The sequence below is a fragment of the Doryrhamphus excisus genome, linkage group LG10, assembly GCF_037039965.1.
Source record: "Doryrhamphus excisus strain RoL-2023G ecotype Guam linkage group LG10, RoL_Dexc_Guam_v1.1, whole genome shotgun sequence".
Classification (NCBI taxonomy): domain Eukaryota; kingdom Metazoa; phylum Chordata; class Actinopteri; order Syngnathiformes; family Syngnathidae; genus Doryrhamphus; species Doryrhamphus excisus.
The window spans coordinates 8,222,603-8,246,353 of NC_136366.1; the positions used below are offsets into that span (position 1 = coordinate 8,222,603).

The 23,751-nt window shown below is 41.6% G+C and overlaps 3 protein-coding genes and 2 long non-coding RNA genes across 6 annotated transcripts in view; all 5 read left to right on the forward strand.

Annotated features, from left to right (window-relative positions):
• The window catches only part of wbp1 (WW domain binding protein 1), a 66,102-nt gene that overhangs the window by 11,873 nt on the left and 30,478 nt on the right, over window positions 1-23,751 (forward strand). The gene's annotated exons all lie outside the window — the stretch shown is intronic.
• Window positions 220-4,226, forward strand: mtfp1 (mitochondrial fission process 1). Its single transcript, XM_058059008.2, has 4 exons — window positions 220-407; window positions 2,000-2,127; window positions 2,683-2,915; window positions 3,221-4,226. Exons 1-4 carry the CDS (start codon window positions 305-307, stop codon window positions 3,285-3,287), a joined length of 531 nt encoding a protein of 176 aa, XP_057914991.1. The 5' UTR covers window positions 220-304; the 3' UTR covers window positions 3,288-4,226.
• LOC131108189 (uncharacterized) lies at window positions 4,452-5,293 on the forward strand. The gene is made up of 3 exons (XR_009120426.2): window positions 4,452-4,619; window positions 4,843-5,034; window positions 5,110-5,293. It is a non-coding gene; the product is annotated as an uncharacterized LOC131108189 (long non-coding RNA).
• LOC144901183 (uncharacterized) lies at window positions 5,561-6,893 on the forward strand. Its single transcript, XR_013629329.1, has 2 exons — window positions 5,561-6,001; window positions 6,631-6,893. It is a non-coding gene; the product is annotated as an uncharacterized LOC144901183 (long non-coding RNA).
• The window catches only part of LOC131114605 (mediator of RNA polymerase II transcription subunit 13-like), a 77,958-nt gene continuing 69,303 nt past the window's right edge, over window positions 15,097-23,751 (forward strand). For both annotated transcript variants that reach the window (XM_058064331.2, XM_058064332.2), the window contains exon 1: window positions 15,097-16,129. In XM_058064331.2, the coding sequence (XP_057920314.2) occupies window positions 16,058-16,129 (72 nt within the window). In that variant the 5' untranslated portion in view covers window positions 15,097-16,057. The remainder of the gene's footprint in view (window positions 16,130-23,751) is intronic.

Here is a 23,751-nt window from a genome sequence, read left to right on the forward strand (position 1 = left end):
TAATACACCCGTTTTAGTGGTTGTTCTTTTTCATAAGGTGTGGCTATTGGGAAAATTATCCGAAGCTGTGCTAACTTTATAAAGTATTTTAACTTATTTAATGTTTAAAAAGGCTAATGCTCATCAGAAACGGTTGTGTATTTCCTGACAAATATGGATGACAACAATAATATACTGCCATCTAGCGTCCAGGAGGTTACTACTCAGCCAGTTGGATGCTGGGAAGAAAGCCCACGCCCCCTTCAGGATCCGGACTGACTGTCGGCATCGGCAATGGTATTCCAATACAATTTGTCACTACTCCATGGGATGGAGTGAACCACACCAACAGGATAGCATGGATCCTCCGGAAGAAAAAGCGAGCAAAGAGGTCGACATTTATCGCGATACATGGGTCCGCTTCTTAGGTACGTAACGTGTGTGTTTTTCTCTCACCGAGCAAAAGCGAAAATTGAATGACCCCGTAGCCGTGTGCTCGCTTGCTAACTTAGCTTGCGGCGGCTAACCGCACTTTTGGACGACTATTTTTAGTGACCGTGAAGGGCACATTGTGTGGAGGAGGTCACGAACAACACACAGGTCGCCACATTTTATTTTCACGGTTTATCCACATTTGGGTGTATTTTATGTGTTTATTTTAAGTTCGAACTGAATGACTTCGTTAGCAGTAGATCACTCAGACAAAAGTAGTTGAGCAAGTTGAGGCAGTGACTCACAAGCATGTCGCTACAGTACAGTATCACTCCCATATATTTTCAGTGTGTGTCACTGCTGGCTTTTTTCTGCTTTGTCAGATTTTTTCTTATCTTATTGATGTTAAAATGATAAAATGGAAGCACACACAGTAAGTTTTCTGAAGGACATTTGTGCAGCTGCGGTGCTTACCTAATGTTTGTTTACTTTACCTGGGTAGCACATTCTTTGCGTTAACAGTCAAATTGTGTGAACATGTCATATGTTAACTGCCATTATTTCAAGTCCATTCTATTGCTTAGTCAGCATTTATGGTTTTTAGGTTCAAGAATGATTTATATCTGAGTTTTTTGCTTTTTTGAAAATGGGCATTTTCATCCTAAGTGCATGTACAGCCAACGATTTTTACATGTTTTTGTCTTCATGTTTCACTGATAAAGTTTTTTCAAGTGTTTTTTTCGCAGTTTGTTCGGCTGTCCTTGAATGGACCATAGTTTCTGTGAGACGTGTAATTACAGCTTAATCTTCTTCTTTGTCTTCGGGCGTTTCCCTTCAGGGGTCGCCACAGCAAACCAAGCTCCTCTGTCTCTCTCACACCAACTACCCTCATGTCCTCCTTCACTACATCCATGAACCTCCTCCTTACGCCTCCTACCTGGTTGCCATATGAACAACCATCACTGTCATGTTCACTAATGGACAATTTAGAGTCTGCAGTCAGTCCGACACACATTAATTTATATGCAAACACCACATCGAGATGCTCCAGTGGAGATTTTGAACCCAGGTCTCTTCATTGTGAGGCTGATGTGCTAACCACTAGTCCACTGTGTTGTCCATCACTAAAAACTCATGTGAAAATTATATTTTCAAAGAGAGTATTGCAATCCCAACAACGATCCACTCAGAAATGCTGATTTCTTCTTTTCTCTCTGGAAATAGTTGATTATGTAACACAGATTAGATTCGAAAAAGAGCTTTGATGTCATGCATGTGCAGCAGCATCTTAAAATAAACACTGGCCAAGCTTTAAATCAACTAATATAGAAAATTATTTCCCATGGGAAAAACATGAAATCTGAACAAATTGAGGTTCCCCTGTACTAACCTTTAAAAATAGCAGCTTATATGTAAAAAAAAAAAAACTAGGCTAGGCAGCCAATGTTTGCTTCTGCAGTTACCGCCAACGATCACCTCATTAAGAGGATGATGAATAGGCTCCTAGCGGTATTTAATAGGCTGTGTGATATCGTTGGCACTGCCTGATAGCCACCGTGCTACTGTGTACACCCCCCCCCCCCTCCAGGTTACGCCAATGAGGTGGGGGAGGCCTTCCGTGCATTGGTGCCATCCAGCTTGGTGTGGGGCAGCTACGCCGTGGCCACTGCCTACGTCGCTGCTGATGCGCTGGACAAAGGGAAAAAGGCTGCTGTGGTAAGTGCAAAAAGAAGCTAAGCACTGTTAATATAAAGACATCATTTTAACATAACTTTTAGCATTCAAAAAAAGCACAAAAATAGAGTAGAAATTGTGTAAAAAGGCATGTGGGCACTAAAATAATTAGAGGTTTGAGGGTTAGGGGTATTTTCACAGCTTTATGAAAACAAATAACAGTCACCAATTAACTTAGCATGTTTTTGGAGTGTGGGAGGAAACCGGAGTACCGGGAGAAAACATGCAAACTCCACACAGAAATGGCCGAGGGTGGAATTGAACCCTGGTCTCCTAGCTGTGAGGTCTGCGCCACCTAGGATAGTTATTAGACTAAAATTCCTTGATCAATTAAACACATGGATTGGCATGGGAGAGTCTCTCTCCGAATGTTCTGAACCTCTGTTTCCATGGCAGTGTTGTGTGGATGGAAGGCTAAACATCCCATAGCTGACATCACGCTGTCCTTAAGACAGCAAACTAGTTGAGCTTGAATCAACAGCGCCTCTGCTGGCTTCATTCGAGTAGTGCACTCAACCATCACCTCCACTTGTCCAGGCGCACGGCGACAACCCAGGCCAGAAGACACGTGTGGTGGCGGCGGTGGCGGACACGTTCGTGTGGCAGGCCCTGGCCTCTGTGATCATCCCGGGTTTCACCATCAACCGCGTATGCGCTGCCTCGCTGCACCTGCTGGGCCGCACCACCAAGTGGCCCCTGCCTGTACGCAAGTGGACCACCACGGCCATCGGGCTCTCCACCATCCCCTTCATCATCACCCCTATTGACAGGTACTGCGTTGGCAGCACAAAATACAGTACATGAGTACACACTCATATTTCAGCAATCATTTTTTATCACAGTACATCTTCCCAAGGGACAATGCTATAGAATGTGGATATACTTTTGAGTAGTCAATGTACAGCTTCTATGCAGTGTAGATTTAAGATCAACACATAGCCATTATTGTCTAGATGGCTGTCAATACAAGCCATACGAGTACAGCGATAATTGAATCAAGCATGGTGGTGGTGTCCACGAGTGCTACCGGTACTGGGATACTATACTGTGCATTTACTTCCTGTGCACCTTGCAGGTCGGTGGACTTCCTGCTGGACTCCAGCCTCCGGAAAGTGTACGGGGACGGCAAGAAGCACGATTAAAGAGGGTCAAGGCTGCTTTTAAAGGGGACCTATTATGCTCTTTCCACTTTTATGGGTGTACCTAGAGGAGGATTTGGGAGGGAAGTTGGAAACACTGCAGAACCTGGAAGATCTAGAAAGTGTTCTGTGCGGGTCCACAACTCCAAACAAAGTGCCGGAAATGAGCATAATAGGTCCCACATTAAAGAATAGGGATTTTACGGCACAGTACATGAGTGAACTATGCAGGAGGAGTATTGCTGTATAAACGTCAGGGATGCACGTTGCTGTCATTTGGCTGTGCGTTTAGCCATACATTGAGCCAGTAAAGCACAGCGGTTCACTACCTTGTTCCTCAGAATTGATTTGTTTCGGGTACTGTTACTCCCTCCGATGCACTTTGACTCGACTCATCTGTTATGTACTCGCTCACGGGAGCCGTTGAGGTTTATACTGGAACATCATATTTTGCAATATGACACTGTAAATGTTGCACAATTGCTGTAGTGATATCAGATATTAGCGGTGTCGCTGCTAGCCGCTACTGGGTTTCATTTAATTACAGGTTGAGCGTTTGCTGTACTGCGTCTGTGCAGCACGTGAAAGGGAATAACTACTGTATGAGCTATGCAAGTCGTGCACGGTCATATAATTAAGGTACTGTACATACATGTACACACAGGGAGTGTTTTCATTGTCTATAGGTCGTTGTAGCAATAACTCTCAGGCTCTATATTTATGTTTCATTGAACATTTCATCGTTTACATGTGATACTTGCATGCAACAAAAAGAAATAGAGGTATTTTTTTGCATATTGTAATTGTTGTTTGTACGTGTGTGGGCAAGAGGGTACATTTTATCATCTTTAAACATTAAACTTCAACTCGTAGTCGAAACAATGTTGTTAGTGCAACACTATAGAGAGAAGTGAACTTGATGCTGTTAAATAAATTAACCAATGAGGTCCGTTTGTTGTCTTTCTCCTTAATGATTCAACAAAATTGTGGTGTTATTGTACAGTGGCTGTCGTTTTCTGTTTTCTGTGTAATTGCACTACATCATATCATGAGATGTGTTTAATGTTTTGATGCTCAGCTAGTCGTTATAAATCACAGAAAACCACAATAAACCTGAGTTTGATCATCTTCGCTTAAGCAGAAATGCAATATTGCTTCAAACTAAAGTCACTTAAAGGAGTGGTGCTGTTTCTCAATGAACCCCAGCTGATACTGATTGGCCAAATGATGGGAGCACATATAGAGGGAACACAACAGCTCTTAGCTCCGTCTCCATCATGCTTCTTCATTTTTTTGTCTTTTTGTCCCTTTTGACCTTGTCAAGAAGCCAGTTTGGTAAGAACGCCACCATACTAAAGAATGGGACCTGTTTAATAGTTTTCTCTTTTAATGTGAAAGTTCAGGGGTGTCCAAAAGTTTTCCAACATATTTTTGTTAACTTTTCCGCTGCGTGAGTGATAAAATATCAGAATTTCGAATACAGTTCTTGCATTGAATGTGCATTGAAGAAGGCTATTTTTACTCTACTGTGTATTAGTGACTAATTTGATTTCCCAAGGCATTCCTCCATTCATCTTGGGCCAGTGGGGCTTCCCTCCAGAACAGGATGGTGAGTTAGATGAGCTTTATAGAAAGTCCTCAGAGGACGACATGATGAGCCCAAAGAGTACACCGGAAGTTGAGAGCGTCACCCTTGTAGTCTACCAGAACCTGCAGATGACAAGGGAATCATTGCTTCTCAAGGACCAAGGTGTGCATTGAACATGCCATAATCTCAAATTCCAGACTTTCCTCACTAATTTGTCTCTTTTGTGCTGGGATTCAGATGTAAAAGACACCGGATTGGCTGTGTGGATGGTGGCTGTAGCGACTGCCATCCTGCTGGTGTCTATAGCCGGATGTGTGAGCGCAGTCTATTATTTATGTATCTGGAGGGGTGGTCGTATTCATTACCAACCTCATAAAGTGTATGCTTGATGCAATTAAAAATGACCTATGACATGCATGGACATATTCTGTATGATTTTGTGTCAAATACTGAGGTAAATAGTAATGTTAAGGAGTTAAGCAAAATCTGTTATTTGCTATTCAATTGTGCTAATTTAAAAAAGTTCTCAACAGCCAACCTGTAATGGGAGAACTTTGAGAGGCACTGGCTGAGATAAAATACAAAAAATATTTTATTTAGATGCAATGATGGACAATTTTAGACAATCAACTTTATTTGTAATTCTAAATGTAATTGGGGTATTTTTACTCACTTAGGTAGGTTTTCCTACAGCGGTTTACAGCATCATTTGCAGATATTCAAATTAGACGATGACGTCATCAGACGACTTCTACGACAGCCAATAGCTATTTTTCTCACTGAAAAGTTGGAAACAGTGAGTAGCAGTGTCGTCTTCCCAACTTCCTTCAAAACAAAACCAATTATGTCTTCCTTGTGGAGCCTAACTGTTAACACATGCCGCGATAACTATCTGACATTAGCGTTAATAAAAAGCATTTGAAGAACGACACTTGACTTGAGTATAGTGATCACGGCATCTAATGTAGCCATGTGGCTAACACTAGCTTGTGAGTGTGTAGCAGTCAGAAGGCTAAGCTAGTAACCCGAAAAATAATTGAGATGAGAAGCCTTTCTCAGCTGTGGAAGACACCAGATTCACCATAGTCTCCTTAAATAAGAAGTTTCACCCCCTCGAAGAGAAAAAAACGTAAGTAAAATATGTTTTTGTCTACATTAAGGTGATTTTATGGAATTGTCCTGACTTTTCGTCTGTATACACACCCCTGGAAAGTACCACTCATCACAAATAAATGGGTGTCGGACGATTTCAGGTTTATGGTTGTTAATATATAACTGTTATATAACTTTTTCGTATATCTACCTGTGTTGCTATACAAAATATCAAAGTGGCAAATGGAAAAAGTTTGGACACCTCCGTTTTAAAAAACTATACTTTCATATGTACCTGTTGGAACTGTCCTACCTTTTCCAGGCTTTACAGAGGCCAGGGTATTTACTGTATGCAATTGCTAAAACAAATCCTCTAGTTAAAACGATGAATGACCGCTAGATGACGTTGCTGCTCCAGCTTCCTGGAGCGTTGTTTCAAACTTTATTAAAAATATTCAGTTAACAAATGTACTGTATGAAAGCATGTTAATCAGTCTAGATTTTGTGCCTTTTCTTACTGCTTTTCAGACATGAATAGTGCAAGCATAAACTCTTACTAGTATAGTCTAAGTCCCCCTTTAAGGAATATCAGGTGCTATGGGGGTCCAAGGAGACAAAAGAGCTGATGAATTGAATTAATCCTGTGATGGATGGGTCTGTTCACAGGGAGGGCTGCAAAATGGACCTATTGTTCATGTGTCACTCCGATGGCCACGTTCCTCTATGATTGGTGCCCGCCTTGTGAAGGCCACAAGTGGACCAAAGACCTCCCTCTAGCCTCCTTATTCTTCTTTCTTGTCTCACATGTTTTCTCTCTTTATTCCGCCACAACAACAACACAGTTTGTTATCCTTGAAGCCAGATTCAAAGAAAGAAGCCCTCACCCAGGACAAACATGAATAAATAAATGTCACTTTGGCTTTATTTTATATACAGTAGCTGTCGATGTGAACCTCTCCACAGCAATCCAGCATCATTCATAAATACTGACCTGTGTGGTATGCCTGCAGGGTTACAAAATGTATACGATTAACTTTTTCTTTTCAGTCTACGCTGACTCAATAAAGTCAGTATTTTGTATTAGTTGGCCCAGTGGATGATAAAGTGTTTAAAATGGTAAAAATCTGTTTAATTAAATTAGGAAATACTGTATGAAATAAGAAAAAAGCAATAAGTGGTGCTATATGCATCAGATGCCAGGCGAAGAAAATAATTTCCGGAAAAGGCACAATAACAACAATAACTTTTATTTCTTGTCTCCCGCCTCCAAACAAGCAGGAAGAGAGTTCACTCTGTGCATTCGCTTCGGAAACTATGACAATTGTTCCATAGAACAACAGCATTAACAGAGGGTCCTTTTGTCAGTCACACTTTGTCTCTGTGGGTGGAGGCGAGGCCGGTGGCGTACACATAGAGTGCTGAACAGTTTAAATGAAAGTTTAAATGAAATTAGTAGATTATATTGTAATCTATTATATGCATGAATGTATTGTTTTTCTTCATAAAATACAGTAAAAATTGGCATATTTGTCACATAGTTGCAAATGGTGACTAATCATGATTAATTAAGTGGAAAAGTGATTAATTTGATACAAATCTGCAGCTATAAATGTTACACAAACCCTTTCATAACCCATAAATATCTACATACATAAATGTGAGGCTAAACGGCAGCCAGCTGAGCCCCCAAAAAAAACAGACACGATCATTAGCTATGGTCAATAGATGGTAATCGTATTATGCTACAAGCGCATCACTCTCCTCAGATGGATATAAGCAAGTAGACGAGCACACACAATAAGCCCCCCCCCCCCGACTTTCAGTGTTTGTGGAAAGGCCACTTTAAGGGCACTAACTGAAATGTTTAACACTCTGTGGGTGGATTTATTGAGGTCAGCACAAGGCTACGTTTTGAGAGGACAAGGTTATACCTTTGGATTGATTTCCATGAATGACTTTATGTTCAGGAGGGGGAGAAATGGGGAGGGGGGGTATCCTGCTACATTGCACAAAGGAAACGTAGCAAGACGGCATAAGAAAGGAGGGCAGGGTGGCGTCAGCGAGCGTTCAGCTAATAAATATGTGTTGGAGAAAGACAAAGAGCAAAGAGACGTCTTCTGGCTCAGCTTTTATGTTGATTTGATCGACTTCTCCACACATGAGAATTGTGAAATTGTCTCATTGTTTCTCTAAATGAGGCAGCTATTGAAGCTCAGATACAATATTTAGGATACCAATAAAAGGATCAGAGTGCTGGAACAAGACATGACACATATCACTTACGTTATTAAATGCATTTTGCAAATCCGAGCGATGTGAGGAAAACAGGAACATGACAGTTCTTTATCATGATTTGATGTTTTACGGTGCGCCGTCCCTCTCTCTCTCTCTTTGTGCCACGAATTAGAGGAACATGAAAACGGAGTAGACCTTCGGCCATACATAATGTATGAGCAGCTCCAAGGCTCCTGGTGAATTCTGTTCAGGTGGCATCACAGGGTGCAGCCGAGTGGAAAAGGCAGGCCGGTCACTTAGTGCACACTGTCTGTGGTAATCTCTCCACACGGCTCGGACAATGTCTCAGGCTGGCACTAGCAGGTTGAAATGTGCCGGGACGTTAAAAGGCCTTGATGTAACCTTCAGGCTTCCGCTGTGCACGTCTTCCAAGATTTGCAATGTAAATTAAATCAATATGAGCAACAGCTTTTGCTGTCTGGTGGACTTAATAAACTGCGATTTCTCTTCTGGCGTTGGCAGTCAACTCGAATTGCAGCCTGCTCACTTGTTGCTTGGCGGAATTTGTGGCACACGATCAATCGAGTCAATTGTGCTCCCATCAGTTATATTTCATATGGCATGTCCAAGCCACAATTTGGAATGGAAATGCCTGTACGTGTATGGACAATGCCCCCACAATATACCACTATAAGACTCCGTACTAGTGTCAAAAACCAAAAAGGGGTGTCCCAAGTAGAGCCCACAACTTTATTGGCCCGAGGCACCTTAGAAATATATTTAACAATATATTTATGTTTAATTATATTTAATATCATTCATTCATTCATTTTCTACCGCTTTTTTCCTCACAAGGGTCGCGGGGGTGCTGGAGCATATCCCAGCTGTCTTTGGGCGAGAGGCTGGGTACACCCTGGACTGGTCGCCAGCCAATCACAGGGCACATATAGATATTTAATATTAAATATATAAAATATTAGTTAGCGCGCAGAACTCACAGCTAGGAGACCAGGGTTCAATTCCACCCTCGGCCATCTCTGTGTGGAGTTTGCATATTCTCCCCGTGCATGCGTGGGTTTTATCCGGGTACTCCTCCCACATTCCAAAAACATGTTAGGTTAATTGGCCACTCCAAATTGTCCATAGGTATGAATGTGAGTGTGAATGGTTGTTTGTCTATATGTGCCCTGTGATTGGCTAGCCACCAGTCCAGGGTGTACCCCGCCTCTCGCCCTAAGACAGCTGGGATTGGCTCCAGCACCCCCACGGCCCTCGTGAGGAAAAGCGGTAGAAAATGAATGAATATAAAATATTATAAATGTATAATATTGTCAATATAATAATTGTAATATATTCTATATAATATACAATATTCTATTAAATATTTAATGATTGGGAAAAATAACAATTATACTAGCATAAAGTTGAAATATTAAAGAAAGACATTACTTTTGAAAAGTCGTAATAAACAAACACTAACAAACTAACAAACAATAAACAAAAAAAACAACATTTTTTTGATATTTTGGGGAAAATTAGGTCACAGAAAAAGTTATGTTACAAGAATAAAGTATGATCAGAGTAAAGTCATAAGTACAATAAGAAAGTGTACAAATGTACAAGAGAATGAACACGCCCGAGGCTTCTAATGTAGCTTCTTACGTCATGTGGACGTACGTATGTTAGACCCCAAGATGATTATTTGCTTTTGTTAATTAAATAGAGGCGTTAATGAGTTCACCCACTTAACGCAGCCCCCTGACAGTAAGGACAAATAGTGAGAGCGTCTGGACTGGCAACCAAACCAAGATGAACAACAACAATGAACTTCAGATGCTCAAAAAATCTATCTATAAATAAATAAAGAAAAAAGTTTAGACCTGCAGACGTTGCTGTGATTTAAAGTCTCTCTCTCACCGAGGCACTGCTATAACTTTGCAGGCTGCCATGATGGATGAGTCGGTGTCACCCCGTGTTCATTATAATGCACACCATCTATTCTCCTCAGCCACACTCTGCCGCGCTCCAGGAAATGCCAGCGAGGTAGTGGCGCACTTGCACAAAGAGGAGAAACCCTCATCTGATATCTATGCTTTGCTTGTGTGTTAACTTAGCGCCCGGTGAGCCATCAATCACTGATGAAGATACCCACTCAGATAACTGATGTGTGTGTGTGTGTGTGTGTGTGTGAGGGCACAGTATGACTGATGAACACCCTTCAGTGTCCACACGTGCATATTCCCTTGAAATATACTCATCCTGAATCATTAATGAGCACTCCCACAGTTAGTGGTGTGCAAAAACATGAAGCGGGAGTGCTTATCATGCTACCCACATGAATGTGATAGCCTCATAAAGCGGTAAGGAGCAGCAAATGATGCTGTATTACACCCCATTTTAACTCCCGTGGTTCTTAAATTTGCCTTAAAGGTCAGACAAATTTGACCTAAGTAGAGCAATGGTCTTCTTTTATGGCCTTTTTTTTGTAGAGGTATTTTAATTAAAACATTTTTAAAATGGCTAAAGGAGGAGTTTTCCGATATGGGTCGCACACTGTAAAATAAAAAGATACACGGGCTAATTTGTTGTATTATTCAATCTATTTTAGCTTTTCAAAATTTTTGCTGTTATTTTGTATTTTTCGAAAAACAAACAAAAAAAGACACATTTTTGCCAGATCTCGTTCAAGTTTTGCATTATTTTGCAAAAATGTGTAAACTATGTGATGATTGCTTGCTCCAGGAAGCACAAATCGGTTGTAAATGCATGATTTCATTTCCATCTTCAGCATTTACACATGCTAACAAATTTATATAGTGACCAAGTGATGGTTGAAATGCTAACAGCAGATCCTAGCCCGTGTTGCTGGAAACACATTTCTTTGAGTACCGGTACTGGAAAGGAAATACATTCATTAGCCATACATCGGATTCTTTCACTTGTGTGTCCTGGAAGTCAAATTGAACGCAAACATCTGCGACTAGCTGACATACCGCCATTCCTTTTTCCTCACGAGGGAGCCTATCCCAGCTGTCTTCGGCTGAGAGGCGGGGTACACCCTGGACTGGTCGCCAGCCAATCATAGGGCACATATAGACAAACAACCATTCACACTCACATTCATACCTATGGACAATTTGGAGTCACCAATTAACCTGGCATGTTTTTGGAATGTGGGAGGAAACCGGAGTACCCGGAGAAAACCCACGCATGCACGGGGAGAACATGCAAACTCCACACCGAGATGGCCGAGGGTGGAATTGAACCCTGGTCTACTAGCTGTGAGGTCTGCGTGCTAACCACTAGACCGCCGTGCCGCCCTAAATATTATATTATGTAATGTAATTCCGGGTAAAAGTGAGGTTTGTGAGGCTGATAATACACCTTGCAAGAAGTCCAATAAGGGAATGTCAAAATTCCCCATGTCAACGTAAATGAAAGCAGCATTTGCTCCCTGAAGTAATATGAGAAATATTGTCTGAAAACCCCAAAAGAGGTGACTTGAGTTTGTAGATGATACTCTAGTTCTCCCTCGGGACTACACATTCAACTGGGTAGCATAAATAACACTTAACAGCGCATGTAGAGGTACATAAAGCTTTAGCAAAACGCCTCCACCAGAAGGTATTTTTTGTAGTTTTACTGAGGCACCATGGCAGCTATTTGCAATTAATTGAATACAGGCATTAAATGTTGTATTTATTGTCAATAAAAGAACCAAAATACATATGACCAGCGTTCATTCATCAGCACACCAAGTGTACCAAACTGTGTGCTCCTGTCTTTTTTTTTTTTAAAGCCTTCAAGGATATACTGAACAAAAAAAAAGGTCTCAGAATGGATCATTCGTGGAGCAAAGGGATCAATAACCGCCAGGCTAAGTACCCGGCTCATCCATCTGATTCCTATCTTTCCTCAGCAGATAGAAGAGGAATCAGTGGACTTTAAGGCTCTTTTTCCTTCCTCTGTGGCAACATGCACTAAGGCTTCCTCTCGTGCATAAAGCTGCATTAAATGATTCATGTCACAACTGCACTCGCATCATCATCATCATCATCGGACATGTCACTATATCACTGGGATTGGATAGTGCGGCACCAAAGTAGGGAAAGGCCTATAAATAGCTCAGCTGGATTCACACATAAAGGTAACATCTTGCTCAAGCAGAAAGGATGGAGCTTTGGGCTTGGAGGAAGCTATTAATTATAAAAGAGAAATCAAACTGCTGCCATGTTGTGTGTGTGTGTGTGTGTATGTGTGTGTGCAGCTCGAAGGCTTCACAAGCGACTGGACGGCTTGTCAGAAATGTCTGAAAAAATAATATCAGCTTTGAAAATAAGACTTGTTATTCACTCAAATGTTGCCTGATCTGTTCCTGACTGTCACTGAAGTGAAATCAACTTTAATTAAATATGTCCTACATAAAATGGGGAAACGTCACCATTACTATCTAAACACGCTATCAACACGTTTAATGGCAGTGCTTGTATTTGTTTTGAATAGACGTGTTAAGGAACACAGTTGAAATGTCTGAAAGAAGAGCTTATTTAGGCCGACCCTTTCTCCGTGTCCCAGCTATTGCTGCTAGTTTGTTTACTTTAACATGTTTATAAAAATGTGTCACAAGACATATCTACCTTATGCAGTGAAGAAAAGGCAAAAAAAGTGCTAAAAATATAAAAAAAATCATAAATAATGTAAAATAATATTAAAATAAAAAATGTCAATACAAAAACAGAAAGAAAAAAGTGTTACAAATAAATAAATCATAAATAAATACATAGAGAATATAAAAATAATATTTAACAATAGACCCTCGTGAGGATAAAGCGGTAGAAAATGAATGAATGAATGAATATTAAAATAAAAAATGTCAATACAAAAACAGAAAGAAAAAAGTGTTACAAATAAATAAATCACAAATAATACACAGAGAATATAAAATAATATTTAAAAATAGACCCCTCAGGAGGGATAAGCGGTAGAAAAATGAATGAATGAATGAATATAAAATATTTTAATATATTATATATATATTATTTTTAATATACTACAAAATATTTTACTGTATGCATTTCATAAAAATGTAAAGTGAATGAAAAAACAAATAACAGGTGTACAAAATTCAGCAGTATTGTATAATGGCGTCTTTCACATGTATAAACATAATCATGGGTCTGTCTTGCTTTCATTGATGTGCGTATAGAACCGTCATTGGAGTCTCATTGCCTTTACATTAGAAGCCAAAACACACGGACAGTAAAGCAATATCATACTGTAAGTGCTTCTAATGAATGATTCATTACGCAACAATGTTTGATGGTGCTGACTCTTTCTGTCCGCTGCGGTTTTAGTATTGCAAACTATATATCATTTTTTATCCGAACGCCATTGTGGCTAGAGAATGCTAGTCGGGTGGTGTTGCCACCTTCCTGATTTGTTATTTTTACACTTAATGTTTAAAGTAACAGAAAATATCTTGATGGTCCCAAGACCTTTGGGAAAATGCTCTGTGATTTTGGAAAGATGTGTGTTGCATTATATCTGGTGTAAGAGTAACGCCAAATATAACAGTAAAATATGGTGGTGGGTAGTGTGATGGTCTGGGTCTGTTTTTGCTCCTTCGATGACCAGGAAGACATTGCTGTGGTAAAGGGAGCCATGATTTCTGCTGTCTACCACAAAAAACCCTGAAGGAGAATATCCGGCCGGTCTTCTATTTGTGACCTCTCCGCTGAAAGGAACCTGGGTTCTGCAGCAGGACATATGATCCCAAAACACCAGCAAGTCCACCTCTGAATGACGAAGGAAAAACAAAACAAAGACTTTGAAACGGCCTAGTCCAAGTCTAGTCCAAGACAATGATCCAAAAACAACCAGCAAGTCCACCTCTGAATGGCTGAAGGAAAAAACTAAATGAAGACTTTGAGCGGCCTAGTCCAAGTCCTGACCTGAATCCTATTGAGATGCTGTAGCATGACCTTAAGAAGGCTTCCTGATGAACCCCACCCCATTGGCCATCATTAGATCCGGACCCAATGTGAGGAATCTTCACTGAGAAGGAAGGACTGATGGAGGACCACGAGGTGTTTAACATCCACCAGCTACGCCAGTGGAAGTCATTGAACGCCTCATGGCTACAGAAGTACATTATCTTTACCAAGGCATGTTTGGTACTGGATGCTATTGATGCCGCGGCCAAATGAGGTGCACATACTAAAACTATGACAGGTGCTGGTCATGTGATACTATTATGGCACTGGAGCTTGTGTGTCTTTTGAAACCTGCTAGTCTGACCTCTAGTCCGTGTCACACTAGCATTATGTAACCACCCGTGCCAATGCATTCATAATATTAATATACATAACATATGGAAGTCAATAATAAGTCAATGCAAGATCCCACACTTTGTAGAGGGGAGGTGTCTTGTTGCACGACGGGCGCCATTACAATGCCTTGCGTGGGGGGGTGAAAGAGAGCGAGAGAGAGAGAGAAGTGAGAGAGAGAGAGAGAGAGAGATGAGTGAGAGATTGAGAGAGAGAGAGAGAGAGAGAGAGAGAGAGAGAGAGAGAGAGATGCGAGAAGAGAGGAGAGAAGAGAGAGAGAGAGAGAGAAGAGAGAGAGAGAGAGAGAGAGGTAGAGAGAGAGAGAGAGAGAGAGAGAGAGAGAGTAGAGAGGAGAGAGAGAGAGAGAGGAGAGAGAGAGAGAGAGAGAGAGAGAGAGAGAGAGAGAGAGAGAGAGGAGAGAAGAGAGAGAGAGAGAGAGAAGAGAGAGGAGAGAGAGAGAGAGAGAGAGAGGAGAGAGAGAGAGAGAGTGAGAGAGAGAGAGAGAGTATGGCGGTTGTCTTTGGATGTGCGCGCGCAGACCCCACGCACGCCCCCACCCCCACCTCCCCACACCATTCCACCACTTCTTCTTATTTACCAACCTACTGACACGATCACACAGCGTCAAATCCACGCCAGTCTGCAGCATCGCCGCGTACGAGCGTTGCTTTTGTGCAAGAAATCGGTGCATTTTTGCCCCTTCGGCGTTCCACGCGTGTGTGCAACCGCAAGAGGACGTGTCGTAATGATACAAAACTGAAAGGAAGGAAGGATTTTTTTTTCCACACACTCACACAGAAGCCTGCTTGTGGCGTTCCCCCCCGCTTCCCCTGCTGCTGGAGTAAAAAAAGAAGACTTTCTGTCTTCTCATCGTGGATTCTCCCCCACACCGCCACGCCACGAAGGAAGGATTGTTTTATGGGAAGGGGAAAATCCTGAAAGCAACAGAGGGATTAAAAACCATTTCTGGTTGGGTTACATTGTGCGGCTGTGCTAAGAAAGGCGGCTATAAATAGCTCCGTGCAATTTCCACTAAACTATAACAAGTGGTGCATGGGATCGTGAGAGACAATCACACGCGTGGAATACCCCACTTTTTTCGAACGTGGAAGAAGTTTGGAGTTTTTTTTTAATAATCGCGCGCGTGTGTGTGGTGTTTGCAGCCATGGATTATTATTACGATTATTATTATGATCTTCATCTCAGGCTGATCTTCTCTAAATGGCGTGGATGTGTCCGCCTGACCTGGATTGGGATCGTGTTTTGATCCCCGTGTGGATTTATTCTCCCATTGCACTCGATCATGGGCTCATTCTTCAGTCTGAATACGCCCATTTGCTTCTAAAGGCAGCCTTTCTCCTATTTATCCGGACCTCTGGCGAGGTTTCCAGCCTACCTTTTGTGAGCGTGTTGCGTGTTTTGTGTGTGGAGTGGACCCACGCAGGACGGACGGGACCCCCCTTTATTTGGTGCGGGGTGTTGATGTAGGATTTCGACATGCCCAACGCTTCGGAACCAAAGCTGGGACCATTATGACGACAACGACGAACTGGGTGGCGAACGGGGCAAGCCTTGAGGACTGCCACTCCAACATCTTCTCTCTGGTAGGGCACCCTTTGCTTTTACTTCTGTCCCACCCGGGAAAAAAAACACATGGCTTGGATGTGGGTTTTTGGAGATGCATTGCATTTCATTTATTCATTACATTTTTTTATTGCCATTTGTTGTTTGGATTTCATTTTGTTTTGATTTGGTATTTTTTAATTTTATTTTATAATTTAAATTCAATAATTATATACTACATATATGTGATATTACATTTAAATGTTAAAACAAATGCACAAATTAAAATAATTTGACACCTTACAGCACAGGTGGCCAACTTACGGCTGTGGGCCAAATGTTGATACAATCTTGGTGTATAACGGTTCCATATTCCCAAAAAGTAATCATAGTTTAACAATACACAAGACAAAATGCCACCACTTGGAAACTATTACATGTCTGTATAAAATAACACCTGAAAGAAGCACAAGACGGTCAATTTTAACACATTATAAACTTTGCAATGCAACGTACCTCGTGGTGTCCTGAAAGTGTCCCTTTCCCTTTATGGGTCCCTGCTGCTAGAAAGAAACTGCAAACCAGGAAGTATACAAACATGGGTTTGCTATAAAGGCCTGTTTGTTTTTCTATACAATACAGAGCAAATTGCTACACTGATCTAAATAAGCTGACATCATGATGTTCTGGTGGTGTCGCTTCCTTTTCTTAGGTCCTCGGTACCACAAAAAACTCAGCGACAGCCCAAGCAAAATATGAGGAAAAGTAGTATTTTTATATACTTTATAATACAGAGTGTTTGTGGTACCTGGAATCCCAGGTACACAACAAAAATGAAGAAAACAGACGCATTTTTGATATTAATATGCTTGTGTTATGTTTCTATAGACAATACACAAATCTAAATCAATTCACACCCGACGTCACGGTGCCTTGTGGGTGTACTTTTGCTTCATGCCCCCCCCCATACTGTGAAAAAGTCAACTAAAGCCCCTCAAAGCATGGTGAAAACAGAAACTCATTATTATTATTTTTTTAATATACACTAGAGCATTTGATGCCCAATGGACAAATCAGAATGATCTGGTACCTTATGTCATGTCGCCCTTATGGCCCGCCCCTTCATGAGGTATGGTACTACTACAAAGATGTAGTATGATGTATTGTAGTTCTACACTGCAAACACAAACAATAAACATAATGATTAATCAATAACTCTAGCAATTATTAGATGTATTTATTTAGGCTCAATATTTATGATGCATCAATAAATTCTAGCACACTTAAAAAAAAAAAGAGTCAGCAATGGTAGAATCGGCTCTACCAGACAAAAACAGCCCTTAATGATGCAAATGCGTTGTTCAAGCAGCTTTCTTTGCAGGTAAGCACCATTTAAGCTCATACAGTGTAGCATCACCCCCCTCCCCCCCCGCCCCCCGTTAAATAATCATTCCGCTGCACAATGCCGAGTGGCGGCTGCCTCTGTCAAATATTTCTCCCAGGCATAATGATTTCCTCATCTTCAATATTGTAATGTGTCAAGCTACACAAACGGCTTACCAGCTCATAAATCAGAGGATTGTGGGAGCCGAGGAGCAGTCAAAAGCTTTTCACTCCTCCTCCTCCTTCCACTCCATCCTCCCATCAACCTTTCAGATAAAAGCTGATAAAATGTTCATGGTGACGACACACACACCCCGGGGGTGTCCTTTTGGGGGAAATTTGCGTGACTTTAGCGGAACGTTATTGGGGAGGCGGTTGGGATGTTTTTGGAGAGAAACTAACTGTCCTGCTCCCCGGGGCAGCCGAGTGGAAAGGCATGCAGTAGACGGGAGTCCAGACAACAACACTCGGGTCCCGAGGGCTTCTTTTTTTTTTTTTTTTGTTTTTTTTGGGTGATCTTGCACCCTGCAAGTCACAACTGAAGCTGCAATTACACAATGCCTCAGGAGAAGGTGGGACGGGGGGCAGTTATGCCTTTTGGATTTGTGACTCTCGGGTCAAGAAGGACTGTGTAGGACATGGGTCTCAAACACGCGGCCCGTGGGCCAAATGTGGCCCGCAGGACACTAGTTTGAGGCCCCCGTCTTGATATGAAAGTTTAATGTTAGTGCGGCCCGCACAAGTTTGATATAGATGTTGTATGGTATCATGTACCCAGAAAAAATTATTACGTTTGATTAATGTTCATGTTAAAGGTTAAATAACTGTTAATAGTTATCCTCCCTATCCGTGTGGAAGTGGTAAGTTTTTGGCTATTCAAGTTTAAAGGAAATAACTTGAAGGCTACCGTTTAGGTCGCTAGCTCTCTAGTTGGCGAGTTAGCATGTGTCTCAAGACTGCACTGACAGTTTTAAATATAGCATGCTGGTTAGCCTCCAGTTTTTTTTATTCTAAACTTAAAGGATTTTTGATAAGAAGCCAAAAACAGACCTTTTTTATTGGAACGTTATTGTACTACATACGACTTATCTGTCAATATTTTTGGAGTAACAATGGGCCGTAGTCTACCACGAAACCCCAATCGTGTATTAATTTGAACTGGGATGTAGCGAGGGACTATAATGCGATTAGCGAGACTTGTGGCGCTTGTTGTGCAATCCTGCTAACTAAATAACAACCGCTTTAGTAATAACTCTCACACTGGCGTTTTCGTGCTTGGTGGAGGTAATAATACCAATGGTAATGATCATGTTTATTGTTGTGGTTGAGGTTTTCTAAATAGTAGAAAGACTAAGACGTAAATTAAGACGGGTGTAGACTGCAACCACAATAATAAATAAAGCCATTGTTAAAATGTCACTCGAAATGGAGCATCATGGTGTTTGGATGGTGCACGCGCTCCTAATGAGAGGATGAATGGATGACAGCTAGTGATGCAGTGCTTTGGGGGGGTATGGGGGGGGGTATGGAGCACCAAGCAGACAAGTGATGAACTGGTGGTCGTGCTATAAAGAGACACGGCGTGGAAGGATGTGTCTTCGCCAGTGATCACATGCAATTAGGATGCGGTTCAAAGTGGTGAACTGCGAAGCGGATGACTCTCCGAAGCAGGGATCGGCCATTTCTTGACCTCGGCTATGTCGGAACATAAAAAAGGTCCCGGCTAAGCAGTCGGACAACCTGTTTAACGACATTCCAGCATGCACTAACCTTGTTGCTCACCGCTTGTTAAAATGTGCCACTTGCATCATCATCATCATCATCATAAGAAATAGCCACTGGGGGGGTAAAAGAAGACAGGACGGGGATCTTTACAATGCAGATCAGTGTTTGAGATCCGTCACCCACTGCATCAACACACATCACATCACAGTGGCCACAAAACAACTGTCTTGTGTGTCGATGATTATCCATCTGTGACGGGACACAAACGAGTGGCGGGTAGGACGTGAGCTGGCAGGCGGCGGCGGCGGCGGTGGAGAAGAGGGGGGAGGACGAGACAGGTTTTTTTTTTCACAAAGAGGCAACGAAAAAGAGAGAGAGAGAGACTGCAGTGGAATCTGTTTTCATTTTAGGAAAGTATTATGACTGATGTGCATTTCCTGACTGCTGGCCTCAGCAGAGCGAGAGAGAGAGCGAGAGAGGGAGGGAGGGGAGAGAGAGAGAGTCAGACAGAGTGAGAGAAAATTAAAGAGCGAGGGAGTATAATGAGAGAGAGAGAGGGGAAAAAGAGAGAGAGCAGTCATCAGTCTGTGGACATGTGCGGCTTATTGTAACAGTGACTCAAGCTAAGCAAAGGCGTGGACCATAAAAAAACGAGGCTGAGCACACAGGAGAACCTCCACTCTGCCGTGACACAACATTAGGCACACCCACACGATGCAGTACAACCAAAAATATCATACTTGACAAAGATAATGTTTATTGCTGTGGCTATAGTTTACACCTCACAAGAAGGTACCCAAAATGACGAGGTGATACAACAAACCTAGCTAAACCTAAGCTAGGTAGGATAGGAGGACAAGTTTGAAAACAGACACGGGAGCTCTAACTTTTAACTTTATGTTGTTTTATGTGAAATATGCCATCCATACACTGGACAACAAAATTAGCAAGAATTTTTATTTTGCACTGTTTTTTAAAAATATTTTTTAAATAAATAAATATATATATATATAATATATATTTTTAAAAAACCTTAAGTTTTTAAAAATAATTTTTATTTTGCACTGTTTTTTACAAATATTTTTGAAATATATATATATATATACAAAATATATATTTAAAAAATATTTCATATATTAAATATTGTTTTTAAAAAATATTTTTGAAATATATATATATTAAATATATTTAAAAAAATATTTTTAAAAAACAGTGCAAAATAAAAATTCTTGCAAATTTATATATATATTAATATATAAAAAAAAACATTTTTAAAAAACAGTGAAAAAAAAATTCTTGCAAATTTTGTTATTTAATATATTATTTAAATATATATTTTTTATTTTGCACTTTTGAATCTAACCACTCAAGACCAGACGAGAGCCTTGAATCATGCGAGATGCCCCCTGCAACATCTCCGCATAGCCAATGCCGTTTGACGCCCCTGCACAACCATAATGTTTAGTTGATGGACAGCCTATTTTCCTTTTAATAGCTGCTTGCAGTAAGCTGCTGACTCCATTTGTTTGTTGTCTAATTTCCCATTTCAACTCATTGCATCTTGAAGCTCGACTAAGAACCTCCTTCAGAGCCAAAATTAGGTCTTAAAATTGCGACCAGGAGTGTATACGTCTAAAGTGTATAAGGTGTACACAAGCTCTGTAGGAGACAAGTGTGGTTTCTTAGCATTAAATCTCCAGACGCTCAAAAGGGCGGGGTCCCAGTCGGACTGAATTCCTAGCATCAAGGCTATATTTTGGCCAACACGCTTCCAATACAATATCATGTGACCTTAATCTTACATACAGCTCTTACAGATTGGATCTAACGGTCTGTGCGGATGTACCTAATGAAGTGACCAGCCAGTAGTAAACGCCCCCCACCCAGAAGGCAACCTTCAAATATTCAAAAGCACCCACATACAGTATGTATATCATATTGGAAACACACTAAATCTGCCAGCAGCACTTGCTCGTACACGCTGCTGCTATGTTTTATGGACGGGTGGAGTGGGTGATGTGAAATCGTCTCCCCCCCCCCCCCCCCTGTCAAGGACGGACGCCAGCTCGTGCAAACACAGGTAGAATGCAGACTCCTTAATTAGAGGACGTCTTGCGTCCACCCTCTTCTCAACAGGCCCGGAGTGCACCGCTGGTAATTAAAGTGTCCTCAAGCGGGGGTCTAAATGTGATCAACTAAGAGGCATCATTAGCACAAACTGTATTCCAATAGAGATCCCGCCTTTATAATAATGATGTGATGGTCCGGCCCGAAAATAAAGTGCTAAGCTATGCAGCTGTGGGAGTGCCATTAGCGGCGGTGTCTTGATTTATAGCGGAAGAGGCCGCGGCGCCTTGTAAGGAGACGCAGGTGATCAGGAGTGGTGTCTGTTTGCGTTTTGCCTTTTATTAATAATGCTGGCTAGTTCCTCAGCAAGAATTTAGCAGGGGGCAGCACGGCGGTCGAGTGGTTAGTGCGCAATCCTCACAGCTAGGAGACCAGGGTTCGATTCCACCTCCGGCCATCTCTGTGTGGAGTTTGCATGTTCTCCCCGTGCATGCGTGGGTTTCCTCCGGGTAATCCGGTTTCCTCCCACATTCCAAAAACATGCTAGGTTAATTGGCGACTCCAAATTGTCCATAGGTATGAATGTGAGTGTGAATGGTTGTTTGTCTATATGTGCCCTGTGATTGGCTGGCAACCAGTCAAGGGTGTACCCCGCCTCTCGCCCAAAGACAGCTGGGATAGGCTCCAGCACCCCCCGCGACCCTCGTGATGAAAAAGCGGTAGAAAATGAATGAATGAATGAATGAATTAATTAATTAATTTAGCAGGGCAGGCTGCATGAAAAACGCTTGATTTTGCCATATTTTTTAAAATGTTTAAAACTCCAATAGCACTCAGTAAAACGCAGACCTCCACCAAGTAACAACATTTCAATGTCAAGAGCTTTTAAATGAAATAAATGAAACAAAAACATCATCCATTTCCTCTCAGCAACGCCAGTCAGCTGACATCTGACATTGAAGCCACGGCGCCGTCCTCTAAGTTAAGGTCAGAGCTGCTCCAGCTTTCCTTACGCGTCGCCTCCATCTGGCAAACCGAAGCCCTCGCGAGCTACCGCGACTCTGTTGACAGCCACAGCGGTGGCGTCACCTTCAGCCGTCTCTCTGTGGCGCCTCCCACTAATCTGCCCCTGTCACTGCTGCCAGAAGCTCTTGTCATCACAGTGGTGACTTGACCCGCCACTACAGGCTCACCTGTGTCGATACGCCACGCCGCGTGTCACTGTAGTGCGGCGATACACAATGGAGGCTGCTGTGGGATACTGTAACTGTGAGTCGGCTTTGTTGTTGCGGGTGGGGCGACTGTTTGAACAAAAAGAAGCAAGATTACTCACTCGCTCACTCCTGCTTGTTTTGTTTGTTTTGGGGTTTTTTTTTTTACAGTACAATCTGCCTTCTAGTTACCACTGCCAAGGAAGTCATGTTTTCAATAGCCACGTATACATGGACCCAAATATTACAATTGCATTCGCTTTATTTGCTCAAAGGGAAAGAATGGTAATGGTTTAATTTCATTTGAACATGCATCAGATTACAATTGAATGCATCCCATAATCAGTTCACAGTTCCACATGTCCAAAAGGAGTAGGAAGAAGCAAAGCTTATTAAATCCTACCCCTCCATCTGGTACTTTTACAATCACTGTTACATTTGTTCACTTCCTGCTTTCCTAATATAATGTGTGTGTGTGTGTGTATATACGTATATATATGTGTATATATGTATATTTTTTAAACTTTATTTTATTATTTTTTTATTTATTTTTATTTTTTTGTCACGTACCGAAGTACGAGGTGATATGACCATACAATGACATAATGGGTACCATAGTAAATGTCAATATAGTGATATATGTATACACCTTATTATTCTGGATTCACGGGGGTGGAATATTCCTTTCCCCAATCCAAGAGAAGTAGGGGAAGTAGTCAGGGTGTGTTCTTCTTTGTGGTGTTTTTCTTCTTCTGTTGTTTATTGGCGGTTGGCAAGCAGCTTTTGTGTGCATTAGCGCCACCTGTGGAACAAAATCTAAACCCGTCTATACTTTATTCACAAGTCCAGTTTTATTAAAAAAGAAAATATATATCTTTATAAAACGTGTCCTGAGTTTAATGATAAAATATTAGCAAGATTGAATTTGATCTTTTCCTCTTTAATATGACGTAACACGCAGCTCCAGATGTTCTTCGCTTTTAAAAATGGAGGCGAGCAATCGGCACTGGACTGCTGCGGAAAGTTTGTTTTTGATCCAAGACTGGAAGAAGGAAAAACTGGCAATTTGGAGTTATTCCAACATTCATTCATTTATTCATTTTCTACCGCTTATCCTCATGAGGGTCGCGGGGGGTGCTGGAGCCTATCCCAGCTGTCCTCGGGTGAGAGGCGGGGTACACCCTGGACTGGTCGCCAGCCAATCACAGGGCACATATAGACGTTATTGCGACAAGTGAAAGAAAAACTCGGGGAAGTCGGTATCACGTGATGTTGAT

What these genes read in the sequence shown, in the direction of transcription:
- mtfp1 (XM_058059008.2), top strand. Translation starts at nt 305, where the DNA reads ATGGGATGGAGTGAACCACACCAACAGGATAGCATGGATCCTCCGGAA. An exon ending in TACATGGGTCCGCTTCTTAG is followed by an intron (nt 408 to 1,999) that starts GTACGTAACGTG and finishes CCCCCCCTCCAG; the next exon opens with GTTACGCCAATGAGGTGGGG. An exon ending in ATCATCACCCCTATTGACAG is followed by an intron (nt 2,916 to 3,220) that starts GTACTGCGTTGG and finishes TGCACCTTGCAG; the next exon opens with GTCGGTGGACTTCCTGCTGG.